The sequence below is a fragment of the Colias philodice genome, chromosome 13 (assembly GCF_061535455.1).
Source record: "Colias philodice isolate Cphi_HAF_F1 chromosome 13, ilColPhil1 Martin Lab GWU primary, whole genome shotgun sequence".
Lineage (NCBI taxonomy): Eukaryota > Metazoa > Arthropoda > Insecta > Lepidoptera > Pieridae > Colias > Colias philodice.
The window spans coordinates 145,227-173,027 of record NC_143098.1 but is presented as its reverse complement, the minus strand read 5'-3'; the positions used below and the strand labels follow the sequence as shown (position 1 = coordinate 173,027).

Here is a 27,801-nt window from a genome sequence, read left to right as displayed (position 1 = left end):
ATCACGCGTGGTAGGGATAAGAAAAAGATGGCGCGTAACGGAAAAATGTCACGCGTAACGAAAAAATGTTACACTAAATTTTTTTCCAACCCCGATAAAGAAGTTTCACTTCAATTGACTTTGGTAAAACCACAACCACAAACAATTATTATTGTTTTAGCATAATTGTTCCTGCTCTCAAGTTATCATAGTTTCAGTTGTATCCAATAGATAGCGTGAATATCAATATCTAAACAGTTATATATTTATTCACCAATAATAATTATTAATGTATTAATGAATGCAATATTGTATTAAATTATCTGTGGTAAGTAATATTATTATGAATTAAATAAATACGTAATTACTTTAATGATTAAATGTTAAATATGTAACGAATACAGTACTAAATTAAATGCTATAGTCTATCATCTTTATATGAACTGCGTACAACGCGACTTCTGCAATTTTCATACCGTGACTGTAGTACAAGTGTCCCTTCAAAGATGTCGCTAGCAATTTCATTATTCATCGTTTTGAAAATTTGAAGAATTTATGGATCCCATGCATAGGCATTTTTGTATTTTAACTCATTTAAGGTTGGATCAATTAAAACATTTTTAAGCAGTATTGTTTTGAAAAGCCTAAAAGAATACCTTTTTAGGTATGAATTATGTAGGATTTACACATGTAGGTATACGATGATGTGTTTTGTTGTTAGGAAAATAACTTTAAAAATAAAAACAAAAACGTAGATAATATCATTTAATTTATTACAACTAACATTAGCACATATTTACAAAAAAAACAATGTGACAATACCGCAACTTACGCTTAAATTAATATTTAAATAATATCACGGGTAAAGGCACAAACTAGATAAGTACAATATATTTATCAAATAATTCGTAAAATCACAATAAATATTACGGTAACATTAAAAATATGTTAAAAGCCGTGATTAAACCACAGCCACTTGAACAATTTTAGAATAAACTGGACATTCTAGCAATAGCACTATATTATTTTTATAATAAAAAGGTGTTGGCATTGCATTATTATTAATTGTTTTTATCAAAATTTCTCAAAAAAATTGCGTCTTAATTGATAATAATGAGAAAGCTTCAAGACCTTGCATTTCTAATGAATAGAGTTTCAATTACATACAGACTGTACTGGAATGTTTTTATAATACCTAAAGGTCCTTCTTAGAAGTAATTTATGTCGCTATTTTAAATGGCAACAACAACTAGCGAGGCATTTACATTTGTATCATTGAAACGTTAAATGAATTCTAGATTTTATAAATCGTTTTTTACATCATATTTTGTTAATCAAAACAATATGGCGACAACGCAGCGCGCACAAAAGCATGATGAAAACATTTGCAAAGTGACATTTTTGGAATGTTGTTGTACCTACATCCTACGCACTTATTACATAAAGTAAGACAATAAGCTGAAAACAGTAACAGCTATTAACGACACGGGAGTGACACTCGTTCCAGCATTAGGATTTACTTTGGCGGCGATCTTACTCGTTACATTCTTAACCTTATTTACAAACTTATCTAATATATCAGATCTAGGCGTTACATCACATGCTGTGTGACTGATGGCTTTTAAAACTGGTGCAGAAAACACCCTGAAGTTAACATCATTGGGATCTAACTCCCCGTACATCCAAATGGGCATCCTGTTGGACAGAACCCAAAGATTTTCATTGTAATCAACTTTAATATCAGTTGGGTAAATCATCTTCTCGTCGTCCATGTATATTCTGCCTTGATTCTTCATTATGTACTCCTTATTCGTTGTCCTCCAACACGCCACAGCGTTCAGATTTACCAGGGAATAGAATAGCACTCCGGTTTTCGGGTCGACGAAAGAGGCGCTCGATTGAGCGTTTGGTCCTCTGCTTCCTAATAGTTTGAAAGCGTTGAAATTTTCGTCTGCGACTGTCTGGTTTCTTAAGTACTCAGTGGAAACTGCGAATTCGTCGTAACTAGACATCGGGTGGAAGTAGAGCGTGCTGTAGTTGTCAGCGTTTGGCGCCGACAGTCCCAGACCAAAGATGGCATCTGTCCAGCTGAAGTTGTGACCTTTAACGCTGAAGTCACAAGCTAGAGGATTTATATGGAAGAAGTGGTGGGTTATCCTCCAGGATTCATTCTTCTTCCAGGAGTACACAACTACGGCGGGTTTCCCCAAATCTCCTGAATAGGCGTATGTATCCTCGCAGTCTGTATCTTCGACCGCGATGTTCGCAAAGCCAGAATCTTCTTTCACTTGATCTTCTGGGAACACATAGTTTCTCAAGAGCTTGTCTGTTTGTAAATCGTATACGAGAAGAGCTGGAGGGTATTTTACTGTGTCGTTTTCCAAGTTTCCAATTTTCCCGTTGTCGAGGACCCAGAGTCGGTTGCACTTGTCGGCGCGGACTCTGAAGGGAGACACGATCTCCGGCTTGCCGCTCGTTGCGTCGTGGGCTGCCCAGCTAGGGTATGGCATCAGCACTGGTGACTTGGTAGAATTATCTGGAAATCAACAAAAATAATCATGAATTTCTGTTGAAGTTAATTTGTTTTAAATAAGAAATCGGATATGCAGTTTACAAACATCTATAATATCATGACTGATAAATATTGATTCAGTTTTTGGGAATCAAAATGTTTTTGATTACGACGGCTTCTCAAAATTTGCATAAGATGAAATTACATGAATTAAGTTGAAAATAATAAAATAAACCGAAATAAAACAAACGCATAAGAAAAATAAGGAAGTAACTAAATGACACATAAAAAACTGTTTGCATTTGGGATTAAATATTTGTGTATAAAGCTATCCATTAATTAATATATTAGTCATTCACAATTCTATGAATTTGTTTAAGTTATTATCTGAATGCAAATTATACTTGTTTACAAAACGCCATTGTTTCGTCTCAAACGAAGTACCTACCTATATTAGATACATAAAAGTTTTATATGAGGTGGATCCTAAAACAAATATTATTATATAAATGGTGGTATAAAAAGCTTTAGTAATATGAAAATTATTCGGAGTAATACATTTGCATATTTTTATGTTTATTGACCGCTTGAAGCTCATATGTATTAATATATTTTATAACGAGATCTTGTCTCTTCTCTCGATTATTATTCGAGATAACAATATACATAGTATGTAATATAGAAAAAACAAGCTCCTGTGATCGACAGTAGATATTTTAAGTTATAATATTTCTTATAAATAATTAATGAACCGATAACGCTAGTCAACAGAATGAAGTAGATACGTAAGGTCTAATTTAAGCCTTAGCCACAGAATACATAATAGTAGCTAAACGCTACAGAACGGACACTCTCCGCCTCCCGCCAAAATTAAACTTACCTCACCCCCGCGCGATCAGACATAAAATGGGCCATATTTTTCTGCAAGGACGATACGCAACGAAGATTGACAACATTAATCAAATTGACTTAAAGTAATTTTATTATTTTGGATTTGTGATTATCGTTTTTCGTAGAAAATGGTTAGATATTGTGCTGTTTACGGATGTATTTCATCAGAAAAACGCGAATTTTTTTTTACGCTAGTCACAAATGTGCCAACCATAAAGCGTTAACACACACATTTGCAGTCTCTACAGTGTGACTGTCAAAACGATCATTTTGTATGGAGTGTCCGGGGTGTGCCTTAGCTAAAAAATCTATACAATAAGTTTTGTAATTTGTATGTTAACAATAATTTTTTTGGCAATAATTTTCGATGCTGCTCTATTCGTAATGCAAAATTATATGAAGGCTTTTTCGATAAGTAGGTATCATCTCCCAATATCCAAAACAAATACTTTCACAATACGAATCAGTAGTTCATCAATTTATTGCGTTCAACTAAACAAACACGCAAATTGTATAGCTTTATAATATGCATACATGTAATAGTATAGATTTCACACCTACATTTTCTTCACACCTATAAACCTTGAGGTAGAACATTAGTAGGCCTGTGCTAGCGATATTACCTGCATGCTTATGCAAGTGTGTGCAAATGCGCTCTCTATTCTTTCACTATAGGCACCCAATTACATGAGAAATTAATGAACTACCTACGCCATCTACGTTAGGCCGATATAACATCCTTGTTGATATTATAAATACGAAATTAGCTAAGTCCCTGTTACATTTTCTCGTCTGAACAACTGAGCGCATTTTTACATCTAGGTATTATATTAGCTCATAGAACTAAATGTTAAAATTGGTACCCCTACCATGATGTCCCTATTAATTATTCAAGTGTGGAAACATGGAAGAGCTAAATATATAGGTCGTCTAGCGACAACACTTTCCCATACTGGAAATAATAATGCTTTAAGACATTATGGTTTATAATTTCTCCCAGGACGTATAGGTACGTCCTTAATACTAAAATATAACTAGGGGAGCGTAAAAGAGACTGCAAAATATATGGGGAACGATTGCGTGTGAAGGTAGGTACATAAGGCAAAAGCTAGACGGTTACGGTATAAAATATACAGGGTGTCCCGCTTTCGGTATACTAAGCGCGAAGGGACTTGTAGTTTTGCATACACTGATCACATAAAAAATACTTAAATAACAAAATTACGCGAAAAATTTTTTGCCAAATTTTTCCTTAAAATCCATGTATTCGTCTCTATCTTCGCGCAGCCGGCATATACCGCTTCTCTAATGTGAGTATTTTGTCTATGAAAACATAATCTTAAACGATAGCTCACATGCGGGTGGCAAAGTTGGGCGGTTTGCTTGTTGGGGGTGTACACATGGAATTTTAAGAATTCCTCTATTTAATAAAAAAAATGCGTCTGGAATTTTATAATTATTTTTTACGTACTCAGCGTATGCAAAACTACAAGTCCCTTTGCGCTTAGTATACCGAAAGTGGGACACCCTGTATAGGTAATACATAAAGAGGTATATAACGATCTTGACCCCAACAGGATATCGCCATAAAGAGATAATATTGTTTACTGTGCAGCTGTTGGTCGTTCGCTTATTGATTATATGGAGACACGACACTCCACTCTTTCATTTATATAAGAGTACAGATGAGATCTCTAGGATAAGATTTGACTGAACAGTAAAAGGTTGTGGAAAAAAACTTTAATTAACCTTTTCAAATAGTATAACTGTTGTATTTGATCTAAAATCAATAATTCTCTTCCGGATCGATCTCCTTACGTGTCTTACAAATTGTGGATTGCCCAGTTTAAGGAAATATTGCCAATTTTAAAGTCAACCAGAGAATATCGATCTGCAACGATTGCCTAAAAAATTAACATCAAATACCTACTTATTTATTACACTATCACATTTAATTATTTCCCTTATTCCTACACACCATGCACCTATAACATTAGCGGTTAAGAAAAATTCCACGGACTGTCATCATTCCGATTTCCTAGCCTAGATACGTCTAGTTACCTTTTAAGTCTATATAATTGAGACTAGCAGGCACACCAGCGCGCCATCTCGGTACAGTGACAAATAGCCTGTCTCCATGCACTTCTAAACCCATAGGAATATTGTTCTTGGGTATAAAAGACCCGTTGTCCAGGGCCTGCTGTCTAGCCGCGGGCGTGGGGAACGCGAAGTCCAACTGCTTCCACTCGTAGATGATGTCCAGCTGTTCCATGCAGGTGCTGAAGTACACCGCCTGCAGGATCACGAGGGTCTTCAGTACCCCCATTGTGGAGCTGGAATCATAAATGAGTATCTTGTAAAATTTTCTAAGAGATGTGCTTATGGGAATTGGTTAGTTTCATGATCAAACAACTGGGTAGTGTAGATAATAAAATTTGACATTGTCGATTGTAGAAAAAGGGGAATGTTATAATATTGACCACTGCTTAATTATTCTATTTATGCAAACTAACCTCAAATTACCAGTAATAAACAAACGCTCTAGTTTTATGTCGGAACATAAAACAATAGAATAAACCAATGACTGAATGACAGTCGCAATAAGCAATTACAACTGAATAATTAAAACAAATCAGTCATTATCAGGAAATCCTGTAAATGCAATTATTGCTTCGAGATAGAAAAACATAATAAGTACGTACCTAGGATATTAAGTATAAATGAATCTTTTAACCTTCAGTTTAATAATTTTTCTCGGTAATTACTAAATACTGTCTTGAGTAATAAACCGCACAAGATGAAATTATTTGAGGTAAACTTAAGTTTATCCTCATTTCAGTATTTCTATTTTTAAACCAACTTAAGCCCAAATAACATTGTCCTGTGACCTGTCTTCGCGTAAAACATCAAGCATGAAATTCTGAAGACATTAAGGTTTCTAAATGATTTATTTCGTAAGACCTGACAAAAATAAGACAAAATAAGAATAAGCGATCTCAGTATGAGTAGAGTGACTAAGACTACCTAATTTGTTTTCGAATTTTTCATCCCCTAAGTATCAGTAAGTAAGTATCTAAGGTAGTTATAGTAAGTATTCTTAGGTAGTTTTTTCTTTTTTCTTAGGTATAATTTCTTCAATGTAATTTACTATTTCTATAATAAATCTCCACGGGGTCGTCTAAAAATATTACACTGAGGGTCATAGCTGGGAGGCAAATACTAACTTGTTTTGGAATGCACTTCTAAAATTAATGCCATAAAAATGTTCCATGATTTAAGATTGTAAAGAAGTTATGCTTATTTTCTGATATAAATTAGCTGTTAGTGCCTTTTAGGAAACAATATCATTTATCAACTGATCACCAACGTCTTCAACGTCATAGTCGTAAAAATCGCTACAAATATAACCATTATTGCAATACAGCGCATTTCAAATGCGTTAATCCCTGAATTCACCAAACTAGTAAAACATTCTTCCAATCAGTAGTTTATCACCATCATCACAATGCCACTACCATAAACAGCAACCAATTTAAATAATATTGAAACAACGCATCCTTTTATAGTAAAACTTTAGGCGTTACAATTTGCAAAGGCATAAAAAGCGATTGCCGAAAGTGATTCGGACCGGTCTGGGTGTGGGTCATTGACCTTGGCACAGGCTGTCAAGGTCACAGCTCACATAATACGAATACCGTACCCACAAAACAGGGCATGTGTCATACTGGGCAATTTGCGGCCTCATTTGCTAATATTTTATGAATGGACGATGCTGTTTTTAGTATGTTTTTATCATTGAGATAATATTAATAGGAGACGACACCGCCTACATCACTTATGTTCCACTCAACATACGTCATGTGACGTATGTTGAGCGGTATTTTTTAATGGTTTTAAAGTGAAACGCATCAAACATGCCTTCGTGTGTGTTACGATATTGCACAAATAATACAAATAATACGGAAAAGTGCAAAGGAATAACTTTCATCGTTAAGTACCTAACTAAATAATAATTTTTAAAACTTAGTTAGAGCAAAAAAATGGCGCACAGATTTTGTTCGTGGTGTCTCCTCCATACGTAGTAATATTATCTCAATGGTTTTTATGATGTTTATAATACTACCGAGAAACTTATCTTATGCTGTTAGGTAGTCTACATATAAAGAAACTCATAAAATTAAAGTCTAATTTGAGTTATTTATAGACTTAGATGAATACTAATTTCAAACCGGTACATATAGGTAAGTACCTACCCACACTAATAAACAAATAATTTAAAATGTTCTTATTTATTATAATAAATTCACACTCCGACACTTTTGCTCACAAAATACACCAAGACGTACAAAACATAACAATCATAAATATGAAACCGTCGATCAATCCACGTAACGCATGACACAATGTTTACAATGATATAAGTCAGAATTAGAAAGGAGTGACCTTGAGCGGGGCCAGGGGAGCCACGCTCCGTTGCTTCACGTGTCTACCTTCTTTGGACCTCTGCGGAGTCGCGAACGGGGATCTCTTAGCTCTGTACGCAGTACGAGCGAATTCATTCAACACATTTAATGACCTATTATGTAGCAGTTAATGACTTTGAATTGACTGGGCCGCTGGAAACTAGTTTAACGTAGGTACCTTCTGTGAATAATATACGAATGCAAAAATTACAGTTTAATGGATTGACTACTTTGGTTGAATGTTTTACTGATTATTAATGCACGCTATAAATAAAGTTAATACAGCCGCAAGCAATTAGATTAAGCAATACAAAAAGCTTGTCAATAACCAAACGAAGATTTGATTTGTATTGGTTTGCAGATTAGAGATCGATCGAAAAATACAGTTATAATAATCGAAACTCTATGCTAATCCTAGATACCTAAGTACTTGTTTTTTCCATTATTCATATTACATATATTACATCTTCTCGAATGAAAAAAAGCCAAAAATCATAGAAGATAGAGCTGCTTATAATATGTAGAGATATCTATATATCTCTATAAACATTGAGCAATATAGAGATTATTTTGTTCAATGTTTAAGTGACCTTGCAACTGTACACTACATATTATATAATATATTAAAATTGTATGTGCTTCAGTGTGTATGACAACTTTGCCTTGCACCGACATGACTGTTAATAAGCTCTAACCGTATTAGCAAAATAGCAACTATAAATTATGTGCTCTAACTCTACCTTTTAAAATGCTACATGTATTTAATATTTATTACTACATAGTGCTTTCTTCTGTTTAATAATTACGTGAGGATTATAATATATTCAGTAATTAGAAAATTTCCAAAAACAACAAAGAATGCAGTTACGAACAGTCGCTGAAATAAATAAATATAGAGGAAAGTGGGTTGCGTTTATGACACTCATACATACGCAAAACTTGCAACAACTTGATAAGTTGTATGCACAGTTTTATGACATGTGAACATACACTTCCTATTATATTTCAAACAATAAAAATTAAGACGAACTGTCGCTAAAGTTTTATTTTGAAACATGGATTCGAAGAGTCATCCTTAGTTTCTTAAACTTACTAAGGTAGTTAGAATGGTTTTACTATTTCATATGAAAATTTAAAACGAATCGATAAAAATATTTGAACGGTAGGTAGGTACTTATCGACATAACCATTTTCGACAAATAATAAAACGAACGGATTTTTAATTTTTATTGTAAATGCAATTATACTTGTTTTTAAGGCAGCAATTAATTAAGAATATCAACAGTTGAACATTTAAGATTTAGATAAGTGTGTCATACCACATGTGTGATGTGGGTACTCAACATTCCGAACGAGACGGTAGATTCGATACAAATTGATACTAAGTATGTAAATTCGCTTTTTTAAGGAATACCTACACGATTACATACATTTTAAGGTTATTTTAAGAATTTCATGAATGTTAGTTTACAAAGCTTTTATGGAAAAAACAATTGTAAGTAATTATTATAAAGAACTGGCTCAGCGCGATAGATTACAATTCATCATCAACGTCGTACATCTTCATCAACATTTTTTATCATCTGTAATTGATGGGGTGAGGATATCAACAAATAAGATGGGCTTTGTAATTATCACACCAATATAACTAGTAACTACATACTTATTTATAATATTATTTAAACATTGCATTTATGATTACTGATTAAGTGATTAGGTACCTACCATTGGCTCTACTTAGAGTTAGACAGTCCTTCATAATTCATATTATTCAGTAAGTATAGGTTTAACAATAGACTTTACGTAAGTTATTCAATTGTATTGTTTGCACTTAGTGGTCATTACGTGACCCTACTGATAACAGAGGGGCCAATGAACCTCTTATTGTTTAGCACACTTGCTAAAGTCAAGGGCACGTATTCAATTTTGTGCATATCAGCAGCTGATAACTTGTATTTGGTATATCCTCTTTATACTCATCAATAAAAGTAAGAATTGAAAAATTTAAAGAGCCAAATCTTGATTAATATACGTAGTAACCTAAGTAGTAAGTATGTAACTATGTAGTAACAAATAAATAAAGTGTTACCTTGCTCATCGGTCTATACGTAATTCGTAACTATGTCAAAGCTTTTTATGAAAACAAACACCTTGGAAAAATGACAAAAGGTCGGCCCTTTGTTATATTATGATTATGCAGTAACTATGACACCTAAAATTCGCGGCTGATTTTCGGATAAGTTTTGGGATAAGTTAAAATTGTAAACGTGATTGTTCATCTAGATGTATAAACTAAGAGCCTACAAAACGCTTTGTTACCTATTTTCTTTAATTATTTTGTCTTGAAATGACTTCATTTATCTACAAAACATTATAACCTATGTTTAATTCAAATCCCTCTGCACGTAAAGACCAACACCATCGTTCTTAATAATATTTTACTGTCACTTAATATTTTACAATAAAATACGCACTGAACAAAGTGAAAATAAATTAAATTCAATAAGGACATGTTACATTATGTACATAATATCTAAGCCGTTTTCTAAAAACTTCAACATTTATGCAACGTTACCGTGAATTGCGTGGTAGAAGCCAGGGTTGGCGCATTTATCTAAATGGTCACAGAAAAATCTAAAAATTATAATAGATTTATACAATCATGAGTGATTATAATTATTGTAATAAAAATAATAATATGTACTGTTTTCACTGAATGAATATGAAACAGTATAATACCATAAATTTAAAAACTCATACGAATGCATATTATTATGTTTCGCCCAACTTTTCTAATCCTATAAAAACCTTTTATTGCTTTATTATCAAGATTTTTAAAATATAATGCCATACGTTTATAGTTTATCGTTTACACCATCCCTAAGAACAGGCTTTCTTACAAAATAATTTAATGTTGCCAAGGATTTCTAACTTTGAGTGTAGAGAGTTTTCCACGGTATGTAAGACTACTTTATGATTTAGAATTAACCTTTCAGAATAGGTCTAATATAAATTACTTGTTATGCCACACACACCATTAACTTTAGCGATGTCAAACTGGTTTGACTATGATAACAATTAACAATGATAAAACCAGAAACTGAGAAGTTTATTTTGAGAATACGTTTTCATTGACAAATTATTTATTTATTTAATTAAGGTCAGCCAACAGTTGTTTACATCAACACAAACATACAGAAACAAGAACACAAAATAACTTATATAAATGCAACAGCTACTTAAAGGCTAACACCACATGCAAAAACTTTTAAATTATGATAAAGCTTTATCTATAGGCACTAAAACTTTCCAAATACAAAATAAGTATTTGTTGGCAGCCCTAAACCATTAATCCATTATTAATACTCACAAAAATAGCCATATCGAGTGTTTAAAATGGCTTGTACCGGATTTGTAAGCGTTGTACAACAGTAGACCGGTTAGGTATTGTTTTTGTGAACCGCACTAGGTTTCTGTGTCAGCTGTACAAGCTTTGTGTATTATTAATGAGTAAATGCACAATAAGTGACTCAATCTCGAAATCAATGCGAATATTTATCAAACTAGATTGTTTAATACAAACGCTGTATGTCAGTGCAGGGCGAAGAACAGATGGAAAACAAAATGAAAATCTTTTTTACACACGTATAACCTGGCACTTTAATGTAAGCTTATAAAAGCGTGATTTTGCTTAAGTGACATATCACACTAGCGGATTGCGAGCGGTTTCAAAGCGGAGCGGGTGCGCAACGAATACGTTGCGGGCGCGCAACGAACACGCCGCGGTTGCGCAGCGAATTCGTTGCGGACGCGTCATTTTGTATACTCTCGCACAAAAGCCAGCCCTTCCACCTTGCCTAACTTCCATTCAATATTTCCATCGTTTCTGTAGCACTCAATTTTTTAACCGTACTGTGGAAATGCACTTACTTAACAGTTAACTAAAGATGTAATAACAACTGGAGTTGTTAAAAAAAGGTGCTATAAAATTGAATTACTAGGACTTTTAGAATGTACCATACATTCCAAAAGTATGTAACGACTGACCAGTATAATCTCTCCCATAGCAACGTATGTTATAAAGAGATTTTGTGAACCTAATTATGAGCAAAGTGATAGTGAGTTGCTGGTTGCTTGATAAAATTTTCTATTCACTGCTATTTATCTAATAATAAGATAGCCCTGTTTTAGTTAAGGAGCTTTAACATTTATTTCACTAATGAACTTTCTTAATGAGCAATTAAGTTATCTGATTGCATTTCGACCAAGATTTAATAGATAAAACAATACCCTAAACATTAACATGTTATGAAACTCGTAAAAAATAATGATCTCATAATTATTATACTATCACAAGTTATAAGTAACAACCAGCACGGATTCCATTTTGTTAATGAGTGTACATGACTGCGACGTAAACGTTGCGCATCTGCCACGCGTCCGCAACGAATTCGCTGCGCAACCGCAACGTATTCGTTGCGCACCCGCTCCGCTTTGAAACCGCTCGCAATCCGCTAGTGTGATATGTCACTAAGAAGCGTTTCCGATAAAGCGTAGCCGATTATGACTCGTTGATCTTGACTTGTGATTTTCTCTGTTTGTACTAGATTATTATAAATAGGTAAGTATGCAAAATAGACCAAGAATTTGTAAAACGTATATGTATAAAAATAAAAAAAAGTGACTAAACTCTAATAAATAATATTAAGTACTCTCTGTAGTAAATAACGATAGAGAATTGCAGTAAATTGCAACTTCATTTTCCGGTTAGATTTTTAGAAAAATGCGAAGCGCGGCGCGGTTTACTTGCAAATATTATTCAATACATATAACAATCTTATTACATAATGCATTTAGTGAAATGCCACATCCGCATACATATTTTGTATGACAAACAGTATGCTTTAATATGAGGCTGATCTGATTATACATTCTTAGAGCGACAGTATAATAAGAAGGCGGCTCTTGTAAACCTACTTGATTCGGTTTCATAGGAAAATAATAAGACAATAATACTTATATTACAATAACCAGTAACCAGGCAAGTTTGACCTTCCAATTGTATTACAATGCGTATACGTTATTGTGACTACTAACACTTTAAAATTCAATTGTTATAATCTCGAAACAATTTTTAACGTTGAAATTACATACTCCAGCAGATAGACTTCATATTATCATGATTAAGTCAAGTCCAAAGGTTTTAAAGTTTTGTACTTTACATCTATAACTGCCGATATAGTTGAATTTTTATTATTAATTATCCTTATCTGATTGGAATGTACGGATTCATAAATACATGAATAGAAAATTACCTAGACATTTAAACATAAATGCGTATAGCGATGCCGATGTTATCTAAAAGCTTCGTGCGAAACCTTGTAACTAGGTAACTACATATTATTAGACAAAATGTAGTTTTGCTTATATTTCAAAGTCCGAGATTTATTTATTTCTGTAAATCTGTATATACTGAATTTGAAACCTCAAGAGGAAACTTGACATTTCAGGAAAACCTATATAACTCAAGGAATCGAGTTTAAACATGAATTTTGGAGATTCCTTTATTTTCCTCTTCTATGACTAACTGCGATGCCGTCATTAAAGGTTTATTAGTATTTTATTGCGGTAGATATCACGTAAATAATTAATTAACCAGTTATTAAACAGTCATCGTACCATCGTATCAAAATCACACTAGATTTATTTAATAACTAGCTTTCCGCCTGCGGCTTCGCCCGCGTTTTCAAAAAAAAACCCGCATAGTTCAGCGCGCGCGCGCGGGGCGGTGAGACGTGTCTGTGCGCATTAACGTTTAATTTGCAATAATGGCGAATACATTAAAATGTATTAGTTGTAATATTATCATCGATGAATTACTCGCGTATGTGCAGAATAAAATATCGGTTATTGATGAAGAAAGCCTCGTAAGAATTTGTGTATCAGCCTTTCAAACGGAAGAAATTGAAAAATCAAAGGCGTTACTTTTTGAATCGGTAAAAATTGACAAGAAAAAACTCGTACGGAAAGGACAAGGGAAGGAAAACCGAACATTATATGACATTATTGGCTTATTCAAATCCACCGAACCGGACTCATTACCAGTTTTTGTTGCTAGAAGACTAGAAAAGTTACCACCAATTACATTTGACCATTTAGATGTATCGGATCTTCTTAAGAAAATCGCCGTAATGCAAAATGAAATTAAAGATTTTAAAAATTCTTTCGCTTCAATGAGTCAATTAAATGAAGTTAAGAAAGACGTTCACAATATTAAAACCAGCTTAAGTTTACCTATAAAAGAGTCTCGTAACATTAATTATAAAAGAGGTGCTGCAAAAAACAGCCCTGTAACAGAGATACATTTAGATGATCCAACTAATAGCATGATGAATACGGATTGCTCATCATCCCCGAAGAATAATAAACACACTCAGAAACAAAGGAACTGCAAAATTACTACGAGAAATATAGAGGGTACTTTAACACCGCGACCGTTATGTGTAACGGAAAGTTCGCAGTCGGGCGCACGGTCAGAGTGTGATACTGATTGGACCTTAGTGTGAATGTGTGTGTGAAAAAATCACCAGTTAGCTGTAGTGTAAACAAGGCTATATGGGGCGATAGAAATATAAATCAAATAAAATCTTATACAAGTAAATGTCATGAAAAATTAAGTTTAATACAGTGCCCTATAGTCTTGAGAAGCTGCATGCACGGCGTCTGTAATAATCAAAGCCATTATAGCGTAATTGACGAGTTGTATGAATTGATTGTGCGTGGTCTCAGTGACTCTGCCGTGGCCTGTTCGGGACGTAGCAAGTCCAAGAAAGTAGTGATAGGTTGGAATAGACTTGTGGCTGGTGCATACAGGGAGGCCAGGTATAAATATTCAGTATGGGCGCGGAGGGGTAAACCACACATTGGAATTGAATATAATGAGATGTGTGAATCTAGAAAAATTTTTAAAGCACGTCTTAAATGGTGTCAGAACCATGAAGAACAAATCAAAATGGACAACTTAGCGTCACATCATTCGCGTAAAGATTTTCGTTCTTTTTGGAAACAGACTAACAAACTGAACTGTAAACATGGCCTCCCTGTATCTGTAGGTGGCGCTAATGATCCTGTTAGTATTGCTAACCTCTTCAAAGAGCATTTTAAAGTTACGTCTCCATTAGGTCCGAGTCTGTCTGTGCCTGATACTGTGGATCAGGATGATCGGGAATTTAAAGTCACTGCTTTAGAAATTCAGCGAATAATAAGTAAAATGTCTAAAGGAAAGTCTCCCGGTCACGATGGTCTAAGTATTGAGCACCTAAAGTATGCAGGGCCTCACATATCGAGAGTGTTATCAATGTTTTTTAATCTTTGTATTCAGCATAAGTATCTTCCCAGTGATTTAACAAAAACTATCGTAGTGCCAATTGTTAAAAATAAAACAGGTGATTTAGCGGACCAGACCAACTATAGGCCTATCTCTCTTGCAACGGTAATTGCAAAGGTATTTGACAGCCTGCTTAATGAACAACTAAACAGGTACGTAGAAATACACCAAAATCAGTTTGGATTTCGATCGGGACTTTCTACGGAAAGTGCAATATTGTCTTTAAAGTGGGCTGTCAAGTACTATATGGACCGAAATACGCCAATATATGCGTGCTTCCTTGACCTGTCGAAGGCGTTTGATCTGGTTTCTTATGATATCCTTTGGGATAAGTTAAAGAAAGCTAATGTACCGTCCTCTCTTATTAACACATTTAAATGTTGGTACAGAGGCCAGATCAATCAAGTCCGATGGGCGGGGGCTTTATCTCAGCCGTTTGGGCTGCAATGCGGCGTGAGGCAGGGGGGGTTAAGTTCGCCCACGCTTTTCAATGTATATGTCAACGAGCTGATTGAATCACTCAGCAACGAAAGGATTGGTTGTCATATTGATGGAGTTTGCATCAACAATGTAAGTTACGCAGATGATATGGCGTTGCTGAGTGCTTCAATCTGCGGTCTTAGAAGATTAGTGGCCATCTGTGAAGAGTACGCTGCTCTTCATGGATTGGTCTACAATACTAAGAAAAGTGAAGTCATGGTCTTTGAGTCTGGGCGCCGAGTTACGCATTTTTTACCCCCAATACGTTTGAACGGAGTGCCATTGGGGAGGGTCTTTAAATTCAAATATCTCGGACACATATTGACCCCTAGACTCAGAGACGATGATGATATTGAAAGGGAACGACGGGCACTGGCAGTGAGGGCAAATATGATAGCTCGTAGGTTTGCACGTTGTTCTAATGAAGTTAAAAAAACCCTATTTCGTGCGTATTGTACATCTTTTTACACGTGCAGCCTATGGGCTAGTCATACTCAACATTCTTACAGCTCGCTCCGTGTTCAATATAATAATGCGTTCCGGGTGTTAATGGGGCTGCCCCGTTATTGCAGCGCATCAGGGATGTTTGCAGAAGCTCATATAGACTGTTTTTACGCTACAATGCGAAAGAGATGCACATCCCTGGTGCGCCGTGTGCGGGACAGCCCCAATGAAATCATGCGCTGTATAGCGAGTCGGCTCGACTGCTGGTATGTGAACCACTGCTGCAGACTGTCTGCTTCCTTGATAGCTCTGTAGCGGTGGAGTACATTTCTAGCAGTCATAATAAATTTTATTTTTACTAACATAATTTTTAAGATTATAATTGTTACTAACAAAATGAGTCCTGGTTACTTGAATAAATGAATGAATTATTATTATATTATTATTATAGTTCCCGTTCCCGTGGGATTTCCGGGATAAAACCTAGCCTATGTCACTCAGAAATGATGTAGCTTTCCAACAGTGAAAGAATTTTTCAAATCTGCCAAGTAGTTTCGGAGCCTATTCAATTCATACAAACAAACAAACAAACAAAAAATCAAACCTTTCCTCTTTATAATATTTGTATAGAAGAGTAAGGTGAGTAAGGTCTTCACACCAGCCTTCCACAGCTTCGTTACGTATTCATTGCCACGTTAATCGGATCATCGCATTACACATTAAAAAGTACAGTTTACACAACTACATCGTTACGACCATTCAATCACAAATAATTACATTAAGATTTTAATAGAATTAATTTAATCTCACCGTGGTCACGGAATGTGCACAATAAGATGACGTCATATCAGAGCAGTTAATAATAGTAATTAATTCAACTGAATATAGTTTCAGATCGTGTTTTTACTTAAGCTGACTCATTGCCTACGATTTCCATGCACTGTTCGCTTTGGGAAGCTATTTCATAAAAGCTTCCCAAAGCGAACGTTCTTCTGTTCTTCTCGTGAGAATTCGTAGGTAATTGACTTTTTAATTCATACACTTTTTTATAATGTTAAAATACGTTAAACATATTCAACTTCTGATTCGAATCCATGTACCTTCACCACATACATGTACCATGTACATCCACCTCAATCACAAAAGTCAATCATGAGTCGAGTACGATGCCTTTTCTAGACAGAATATAGTCTTCTATTCTCCATAAAAAATAATATAAAACCAACTTATAACTAGAAAAATATAAAATAAAAATAAACTAATTTATGACAAAAAAAGCTTGCTGTTTCTTCGATGCAGTTTATAACTTAATGGAATCTAAAAATTCCTTAACATAGATCCAAATTATTTTTAATTCAAAATTCAAAAATTCTTTATTTGGAACAAAAACAAAGCTATTTAATTAATATAGCTATTTTTAGTTCTTGGAATTCATATTTCATAAGTAGGTACTTACTTATAATTTTAAATTATAACGCTTCTTACAGTAAGGACCTATATAAAAATAAAAACTATATACTACATAGATGCAAAATTACACCGAATAATAACAGTATCGGTCATTTATTTTTTTAAATGTGCCTTAATTAGGAAGGTTTTAAATAGGTAAGTTCTTTTCGTATTTTCATTATTTTATTCGTTTGTATTTATATCACACTTCCATTAGTTACCGTTAATTAAAAATAAAATAGGTACTTAATTAGAAATGTCCATGTAAATGAACGTTTTATGTTTCCTAGAAAATTAATGTCAAAATGAGTTATAGATAGTTTTAAACTTTTTTCTGTTAATTAGCACACGTCGTTGAGAGCGTGTGATTTTCTTTCATGTGCAGAAAACTCTTCTTGTTCCTTTGTATTTTCTCGTCATGTTGTCAATTACTAGTTCATATGCAAGCTTTGCTTTTATCTTAGCATAATGTTACTAAAATTACGGTATGTAGCTATTTGTTATGCTTTCTTTTCTGTCCTTTATGCAATAATAAAAAAGCTTTTAAGCTTCTTTTTGTATTTTCAAAAACTTTCACAGTGATTTTCATGCATACTTTCCCCCCCTTTTATGAAAAATCGCGGACATTTCCTACAAAGTTGAATCATTATTACAAACAAACTGCGTAACCCTAATTTCTAAACTAGTACCAAGAGACGAGCATTCTATAGACTCAATTAGCAGGCAAATGGCTGTAATCGCTCGTTCCTCTCATCAGGGAAAGCCCCAGGCTACACTCGGTGCAATTATAAATCCTTGTCCCTTTGGGAATTTCTGCTTCCGAGTGGCAATTAAAGTTTTAAGGCCTTACGGAAAGAACCAAAGCAATGCGCTGACATTTCCTGTACGGGTCGCCTTGCGAGCCAATATGTGCATGGCAACATAACCTGTATTCACTTCGGTTAGAGGAGACTTTCCTATAACCCGTAAAGGTATTTACGAGACGACAGCGTGCTGCTCTAGTACACCATGACCTACTAATTCTGGACAATGACAATGATAAGTGGTTCGTAATAACAACATGAACGAAATTCAATTTCTTTATCAAACAAACTTTTGAAATTGGCTTTTGAGGTACACAAATTATTTTGTGTATAAAATATAAATGACAAAAATTATTTAGTCGATCTCCAAGTAACTGCAAATAGGTTAATGGAATAGTAGTTTTCGAACATTATGAACTGTAATCAAAGAAAATGACTTGCCATGGGATTTGGGATGGGGCAATTTCTACAAGTGGAATTCAATTGAAATATTCCAATCACCGCAATGTATGCATTGCAGCTATTAGGGTGTGATGTTGGAGCAAGAAAAATAAAATAAGGAAAAATAAATGCGAAAGTTTGATTTCCACTTAGATGTCCAAACTGTCCGAACTGTCAAAAAGTTTGAAACATGAACTTTCGTAACTGTCCCGCGTGGTCCCTGGTAACTACAGAGCCCTCTAATCTTACTGAATGATGAAATGATGAATAAATTGGAGCTTTGCATCCATTGTAATTTTAATTAACTATTCTGGTCATGTTTTCAAAAGCTCAGTCAAAAGTCAATGTGAACTGGGCCTCTAAGTTCCTTCAGAGCAATGTGCACAATAATTATCTAATCCTCCAACCATCAAATTAATGTACCTACCTACATTTGTAGATTCCTCGTACCACAGTATTTGAGCTAGGTAGTTTACAATCTTCTCTAGGCTTACTAGTGACCGCAACCCTGGCATAGCTCAGTAATTTCTTTATCTTAGAAATAACAGAGTACCTTCTGAAGTGGTCGAACTAATTGTATATAATGAGACCTTCAAGTAACTGCAAGGTTAAACATAATAATAGAAATTGTATTGGAATGTTTATACAAGTGCCCGCCATTGCCGCCATACCATGGCAATTCGAATTATTTTCTTTGCCTTTTTCATTACAAGCTAATTGAAAAACTTATAAGAAAACATCTAGTATTTTATCGACTCTAGCACCTTTGCTATAAGGTTGCTTATCAGATTGGTATATATTTTCTTAAATATGTAAATAAGTACATGACAAATATTTGTTTGGAATCGAGTCGCAGTTGTTGTTGAAATCGATTGTGTTATAAATTAGATTATTATAGCTAATAAAACGATAAGGACTTAGGACTGCAAACAGATCAAGGGTATTTTTAATATATTTTGTTACAAAGTTTATCCTACTTCTTGTGTGTTTGCCCTTGGTGGCATTTTAAATTAAAACTCATTTGTAAATAGTTTTATCAACTTATATTGTTTTGATATTTCGATCAACTTTTGTTTTGTAACGGTAATTATAATATAATTTTAAGCTTTTATTCATCGGAACTTATAATGGGCCTATTAGTTGCCCAGAAAAATGTATAGAGGAGAATATGTAGGTAATCGAATATATCCAAACAAGCATCGTTAAGTATAGAAATAAATAAAAATACGCTCACATAAAATGAAATCTACCTGTTAAATGATAATGACCTTGAGATCGAATTTCGGCCAGTCTCCACGAAGTCTAGCCAAGTGCGCAGGAGATAATAAAAAATTGAATATTTTATACACGCAAATACAAATGCACGCTATACAGCGTAGACTTATACGCTAAAGTAGAGACGAAGTACAAGGTCTGACAATACTAATTTAGGCTTTAGGTGACCATAATTTTATCTGATATATGTGATATAGAACATTCAAAACATGAAAGACAGGCTTTTTTATCCCGTCGTTTCACCCTCTGTATAAACGACTAGGGAGAACCTCATAATTTCTGTCCTCAGATAAAGATAGAATCGTAAATGGTAAAATTCCACGATTTGACATCGTCCACATAGAAGGTTCATTGCTAATTGGAGCAGTCACATGCAACTCAAGATCGCAGAAACATATTCCGTCATGTGATACCGATCCCGCTTATATTCTACAAACCAGTTAAACAAATTTACATAATATACCGATCTAGCATCGCGTGACTTCGTAAATTCTAGTACATACTATTAGCTCATACGTAGTTATTTTCAGGATATATAATGCAAAGTCGAACCCGGTCCATATTGCTTCAAATCGAAAGTGTAATTACAGACTTGGCCAATTTAGTTCTTTCTGATAAGGGGCAATTAGAGTAACCGGACTGACATCGTATTAACAGTTTAAAAGGGGTTTTTGTTTAAGGATCTACCTGGCTAAGTGGCTAGATAGGTAGGTAGGTACCTATGTCGTTTTATTTTATTGAAAACTAACCCTCGGTTTGTAAGCTGTTACTTGCTGCATTTAGTCCATTGAATGAGTCCCTCCAAGGGGGGTCTAGAGTGCGTGAGTTAGTAACGTAAGATGTTTCTTCGGAAACATGTCAAGAGTCCCTAGGTAATAAACATACTAAAACCCCGGGCCACTAGGAGGAACCCCGGAGTGGGGGGAGGGGGGAAATGGGTCCATTTTTTCATTTTTCGCTTAAATCTCAAAAACGGTACATGTTAGAGAAAAACTTTCAAGGAAAAGTTGAAAGGCCATAAAATTATCTACAAGTTGTACCTAAATCATTTTTTCCTATATCCTACCGTTTCTGAGTTATACGCAGTAAAACATGATTTTGGCTCAAACAATTTCCACATCAATCGATCAAAAAATATTTCTTTCTTTCAAAAAACTCAAATGTGCAACTTGTGACCGGTACTGATAGATTGCTCTTAATTAGGTCTATAATTGGTAAAATAAACACATTCCTCCATGGAAGCCTTTAGGAGGAATCGATTGTCAAAATATTATATTAGGGCAGTTTGAGTTACTGAACTTGATCTTTTTATTTTTTTCTTCCAAAAGACTCAAAAGTGCAACTTGTGACCGGTACAGATAGATTGCTCATAATTAGGTCTATCATTGCTAAAAATACCAGATTTCACCACGGAGGCGTTTACGGGGAATTGAATTTTATCAGGGTAGTTACGATACATGAACTTTTTATTTTTTTTCTTCCAAAAAGCTCAAAAGTGCAACTTGTGACCGGTACAGATAGATTGCTCATAATTAGGTCTATCATTGATAAAAATACCAGATTCCACCATGGAGGCGTTTACGGGGAATTGAATTTTATTAGGGTAGTTAGTTAAAAAGTTCATGTATCGTAACTACCCTAATAAAATTCAATACCTCCTAAACGCCTCCATGGTGGAATCTGGTTTTTTTTATCAATGATAGACCTAATTATGAGCAATCTATCGGTACCGGTCACAAGTTGCACTTTTGAGTTTTTTTGGAAGAAAAAAAATAAAAAGTTCAAGTATCGTATCTACCCTAATAAAATTCAATTCCCCGTAAACGCCTCCGTGGTGGAATCTAGTATTTTTATCAATGATAGACCTTATTATGAGCAATCTATTTGTACCGGTCACAAGTTGCACTTTTGAGTTTTTTGGAAGAAAAAAATAAAAAGATCAAGTTCAGTAACTCAAACTACCCTAATATAGTATTTTGACAATCGATTTCTCCTAAAGGCTTCCATGGAGGAATGTGTTTATTTTACCAATTATAGACCTAATTAAGAGCAATCTAACAGTACCGGTCACAAGTTGCACTTTTGAGTTTTTTGGAAGAAAAAAATAAAAAGATCAAGTTCAGTAACTCAAACTACCCTAATATAGTATTTTGACAATCGATTCCTCCTAAAGGCTTCCATGGAGGAATGTGTTTATTTTACCAATTATAGACCTAATTAAGAGCAATCTATCAGTATCGGTCACAAGTTGCACTTTTGAGTTTTTTTGGAGAAAAAAAATAAAAAGTTCAAGTATCGTAACTACCCTAATAAAATTCAATTCCCCGTAAACGCCTCCGTGGTGTAATCTGGTATTTTTATCAATGATAGAACCAATTATGAGCAATCTATCTGTACCGGTCAATAGTTGCACTTTTGAGTTTTTTGGAAGAAAAAAATAAAAAGAACAAGTTCAGTAACTCAAACTACCATAATATAATATTTTGACAATCGATTCCTCCTAAAGGATTCCATGAAGGAATGTGTTTATTTTACCAATTATAGACCTAATTAAGAGCAATCTATCAGTACCGGTCACAAGTTGCACATTTGAGTTTTTTGGAAGAAATAAATATTTTTTGATCGATTGATGTGGAAATTGTTTGAGCCAAAATCATGTTTTACTGCGTATAACTCAGAAACGGTAGGATATAGGAAAAAATGATTCAGGTACTACTTGTAGATAATTTTATGGCCTTTCAACTTTTCCTTGAAAGTTTTTCTCTAACATGTACCGTTTTTGAGATTTAAGCGAAAAATGAAAAAATGGACCCATTTCCCCCCTCCCCCCACTCCGGGGCTCCTCCTAGTGGTCCGGGGTTTTAGTATGTTTATTACCTAGGGACTCTTGACATGTTTCCGAAGAAACATTTTACGTTACTAACTCACGCACTCTAGAACTTTTTATTCAATGGACTAATTGTCTTAATACCTAATAAGTACACAAATAACAATAACAGTATGAAAGTGCAAGCTGTAGCTGTTTCTTGGTACGAATCAAAATCAATGCACGTGACTGTTTACTGTTTTTATCGTACACGTTTAAAATAATAATTAATGCATAGTTAGCTATTACCTTTATGAAATCTTTAATAAATATTTATTTATTCAATATACTGTTTTGAATCGTCAATACTGTATATTTTATTGCCTACATGAAGAAATCTTTTACCACCGATTCCAAAAGATGTAAGCGGTACCAATTTCTAAATCGTAAAATTCCTCAAACCTTTGAATTAAGGATGTAACGATACCGATACCGATATATCGGCCGATATAATCGGCAAGCCGATATATCGGTATCACCGATTATAAAACAACCGATACCGATATCAAATAATTAAAAAACCGCGCCTAATGAACGATGCGGGTCTGGCCGCCCGCACGTGCGCACTTTGTTTTTTGAAAAAACTCTATCTACCAATAGTAAACTTTTATTAGGAACTGATTGTATGTGTATAACCATGGACTAATAAATATATATAACTTAAAGTTTAACTGACTTTGCAAAATAATAATAAATGGTTTTCTTGTTTTTTGATTTGGCATTGTTATTTAAAAGAATACGATTTACAGTTGAGTCTCTGTTAAATGTTGGTAACTTTTATGCGTAATTCACTATTTATTTTTCTACCAAGCCATCGATATTGGTATCGGTATCGGTATCGCCGATATTTTATTACTTACAAATATCGGTATCGGTATCGTATCGGCAAAATCATGTATCGTTACATCCCTACTTTGAATGGTAGATTTGGGCGCCAATTTTATGTGTTAATGAAAATGTTTTCTTCTAAAATTTAACCTGTGTAAAAAACGAAACCTCCCTAAACCTAATAAAAAAAAACAACTCAATCTAATCGATTCTATTATGCTATGCTATCCAAAATATGCTATCCTATATAGGTAGGTATGGCAATTGCCAAATCGGACCATCAAACTGCAAACGACAGGAACTTTTATTTCACTGTTCGATAGGTAGGTAGGTACCTACTAGTTTATTTTCCATGCCGAAACTTTCATCACATAAAAATTTCTCAAAATCGTAGGTAATGGTATATAAACTATAGCATATTATATGCTTAGACTATTAAAAACATTAATAATTTATTTATACATATATATAGGTACATAATATTAGTCAAATCACACATTAATCTCCCTAAAAATGAAATAGACTAACTACTTATATATTATTACAGGTTTTATTTTTTTGTTAAAAAAACTAGGAAATTAAGTACCTGTAATTAAAAATATTTGGAAAATCCAAAAGTGCACGCCTCATTATTTTTTTTAATAAATATTTATTAATTATTATTTTTGTTTATTTAATAACAATTAAACCACATCGAATCAGACCCTGAAAAATGAAAGGGTTCTATTCCTGAGCATACTCAAGCGTAAGAGAAAAAAAAAGACTCGATTAGTAAAGTATTTCGGTCGCTATCGTGTTAACAAGAAAAAGGATCCGCACATACAGACACACGGACGTCCAAGACAGAACTTTTTTAAACTGTTTTTTAACTAGTTTAAATAACAAAAATGACATCAAAAATATCATGAACGTTAAAAATAGTGTTTTTTCTTAATATGTGTGTGTAGGTATTATCTTACAAGTGCAATGTATGATACATAAAGACATTTTAAGTTTGAAAAATCAGATGTTTTGCGCGAAGTGACAGTAGTACCCACCTCAACGCTTCGCTTATGAGGCGTGCAAAAAAAGTTTATGTTTTTAGAGCCAGGAACTAGGGTTGTTGAGGATTCCTCTTCCGCTTCCTCATAATGCGGAAGTTCCGCAATATTTTGGGTTCCTCTACCGTTACCGCATCCTCAAAAATGAAAATAAAAAAATCCTCTTCCGCTATCGCTTCCTCAAAATTTAGAGGATATTTATGAGGATGCTGATCCGATCGGGCGGCAAATTTACAAAGCCTATTTAAACTATGTATTTGAGTTACGAGTCGGACTCTACTAACGAACAAGAGTAGAGTCATACCGCCATATTTATATCTGCGCCTAACACTTATCTCTAAACATAATAATATAACATTTTCTCTCATACTCAGAAGAAACATATTTTACCAAATAATGTTTGTCAAAAGTCATTTTAAATTAAAAAACAAACAAGTTGTTTAAGCTTACATAATAATATCTACCAGTTAGATTTTTTTTTGTGGAAATCGCCTAATGTCGCTTCTGGCACTGATATAGATTAGGTTTTTTCTGTGGGTTTTTTCAAGTAATATGCATAAACAAAAGCTCATCTGAGTCCGGCTCGTGACTCAAATAGTATAGTACTTACAGGCTAAGTAAATTCGCGATCGGGCGAGCTAAACTCCCCTAACCTTAAACATCAAGAGACAGGAGAATGGCTTTTGTTTTAATTTTTAATTTTAAAAATTTTTGATTTTTAATTTTGATTATAATTTCCTATCATCCTCATCCTCATCCGCTTCCTCTTCCGCTTCCTCATCCGCATCCTCTTCCTCAAAAAATATCCTCTTCCTCATCCGCATCCTCTAAATTTGTGTGTGAAAATTCCTCTTCCTCCTCCTCTTCCTCCTCCTCTTCCTCATAATCACTTCCTCAACAACCCAACCAGGAACCACCAACTACCAAGACGTCCATGTTATGATGTTTAACTAAATTGCTGATTCCGTATGTTAATTAAATCAAGAGAAGTTAAATAGATATATTTAATATGAGGTTGATTATTATTAAAACTAGGTATTAATTTTAATTAACTTACAAAACAACTTTTTTACAGACTTTATTTTAATTTAAAGTGGAACTGTTCATGTTAATTTTAAGAAAATTTATGTTCTCATTTGTCACTGTCAGTCGGACATTTTGGGAACTTTTTAACGTTTATTCTTTATCACAGATAATGCAAATATTATAATAAATTAAAAACAAGTTCATAAATTATACCGATATCAGTATATAATTATATTGATATTATTGGAATAGTTGTTTATTTGTTTAATTACCTACATTATTGTAAACGATGACATTTTCTTACTAGAGGTACCGGAGTAAATTAGCGAGGAAATTTTTCAACGTATGAAAAGTTTCACCAAGTTAGTCATTACAATTTACATACTGCGAATTCCTGCGATTTGTTCAAACGTTCGCCGGTCACAGTTTGATACCGTTATCACGAGTGAAATGCAAAACAATACACTCACCGTATAAATGAAACGGAATGTAATGAATGTGCGAGTAAATGAAACTTATTGCGCGACGTCACGAACGGGCTACCTCTACCGGTGCCGCGAGTAAACTGCTCACCGCCGCCGCCGCGGGTCGCTCGCGGAGTTGTTAATCAAGTTGTGTAGGATGACCGTTGTTGTACATTTGTAGGACTTGCTGAGTTTAAAATTACTTTTATGGTTCATCACAAAGCTAAACAAGGTCTGAGGATCTTCGATCGCAAAATACTGTTCATAAAAGAAAGATTTTTTCTCGCAGCTATTTTTTTTTTCAATATCACAATTATATGGCTTATCTTAATTATAATTAACTCATTACTCTTTAATTAGGTACTCACATACCGTGATATTTGAAAAACATGGGTTTAAAGGAATCTATGAGTTTTATACCACGACGATTTTATATTATAGAAACGTTTAGTTAGCTTATAAATAAAAAGGTATCTACTTAGATGACTAGATGGGTTACCAACACTACAGTGCTACATTCGATTTTCAAAAAAGGCACACGAACGTACACACGATTTAGGGTGCTTTTCCAACAATAATGGGCGAGGATGTGTAGCAAGGAATGTGTTTGTAAAGAATCAATCATATGATTTCATTTAGTTTGAAGTTGAGCCGTTTAGCGTTTGAAGTGAAACTATTGGATAGTTACAAACACATTCCACGCTACATATCCTTGCATCTTATTGGTGGAAAAGGACGCTTAGAAGTCAAAGCGAGCAAAATTCAATTACTATCGTGATTGAAAAAACAAATATTAGTAAAATGTGGTTTTTGGCCACTTCTGGTGCGCTGATAATCTATCTTCACCTTTTTAATTAAAATATTATAGGCAACGATAGTCACTTCGTCTACAACATATTATTACATAATGCTTATAGACTATTCTGAATAGATTTTTTTTTTTAATAAAACATTTTAATAAATTGTACCAATAGAGTTAAATACAAATAAAACGATGGTCGTATTAACATTGAGCTCTGCTGGGAACTTAGCAAGTTAACGCCAATGATAGAAACCGGCAATCAGAAGGAGCTGCTCGTACGAGACGCACTTATTTAGTTGACGGATTATCAGGTGACGACGAGGTGACGCAGGTGACGACTGGCGACATTACATAATTTCACGCTAGTCGTAATTATTGGCGAATGGCGATCAAACGCTTGATGCGGAAATACATTCACTAATAAATGTTTATTATTATGAAATTAAAACTGCAATAATTATGTAAAATAGAGATAACTGGGTGAAAGATATATTTGTTCAACTACTATTAAATTTATCATCTCATTTATGTAAATATTTTTTTAGTAATAAGTAATTTGTAAGCAAACATTACGGTGTCGTTAGTCAGTAGAGTCGCAGTAATAGCTAATGGTACTAACTTATGTACTAATGTAATAGAGCACTATAATAA

General features: G+C 34.1%; 1 protein-coding gene across 2 annotated transcripts; it reads right to left on the bottom strand.

The window, feature by feature from the left end:
• Positions 1-1,052: 1,052 nt before the first annotated feature.
• yellow-b (L-dopachrome tautomerase yellow-b) lies at positions 1,053-26,443 on the bottom strand. Of its 2 annotated transcripts, none has more exons than XM_089702166.1 (3): positions 26,355-26,443; positions 5,444-5,715; positions 1,053-2,515 (listed from the first exon to the last, which is right to left on the bottom strand). In XM_089702166.1, the coding sequence occupies exons 2-3, from the start codon at positions 5,706-5,708 to the stop codon at positions 1,416-1,418; spliced, it is 1,365 nt and encodes a 454-aa protein (XP_089558292.1). In that variant the 5' UTR covers positions 5,709-5,715; positions 26,355-26,443; the 3' UTR covers positions 1,053-1,415. The 2 variants fall into 2 exon arrangements, with proteins under 2 accessions (XP_089558292.1, XP_089558293.1); XM_089702167.1 differs by lacking the exon at positions 26,355-26,443 and adding an exon at positions 7,636-7,768.
• Between the last annotated feature and the right edge of the window lie 1,358 nt (positions 26,444-27,801).

Coding starts and splice junctions, on each gene's coding strand:
- yellow-b (XM_089702166.1), bottom strand. CDS start 5,708: ATGGGGGTACTGAAGACCCTCGTGATCCTGCAGGCGGTGTACTTCAGC. Junction 2,516..5,443: donor CAATTATATAGACTTAAAAG/GTAACTAGACGT, acceptor GTTGATTTCCAG/ATAATTCTACCAAGTCACCA.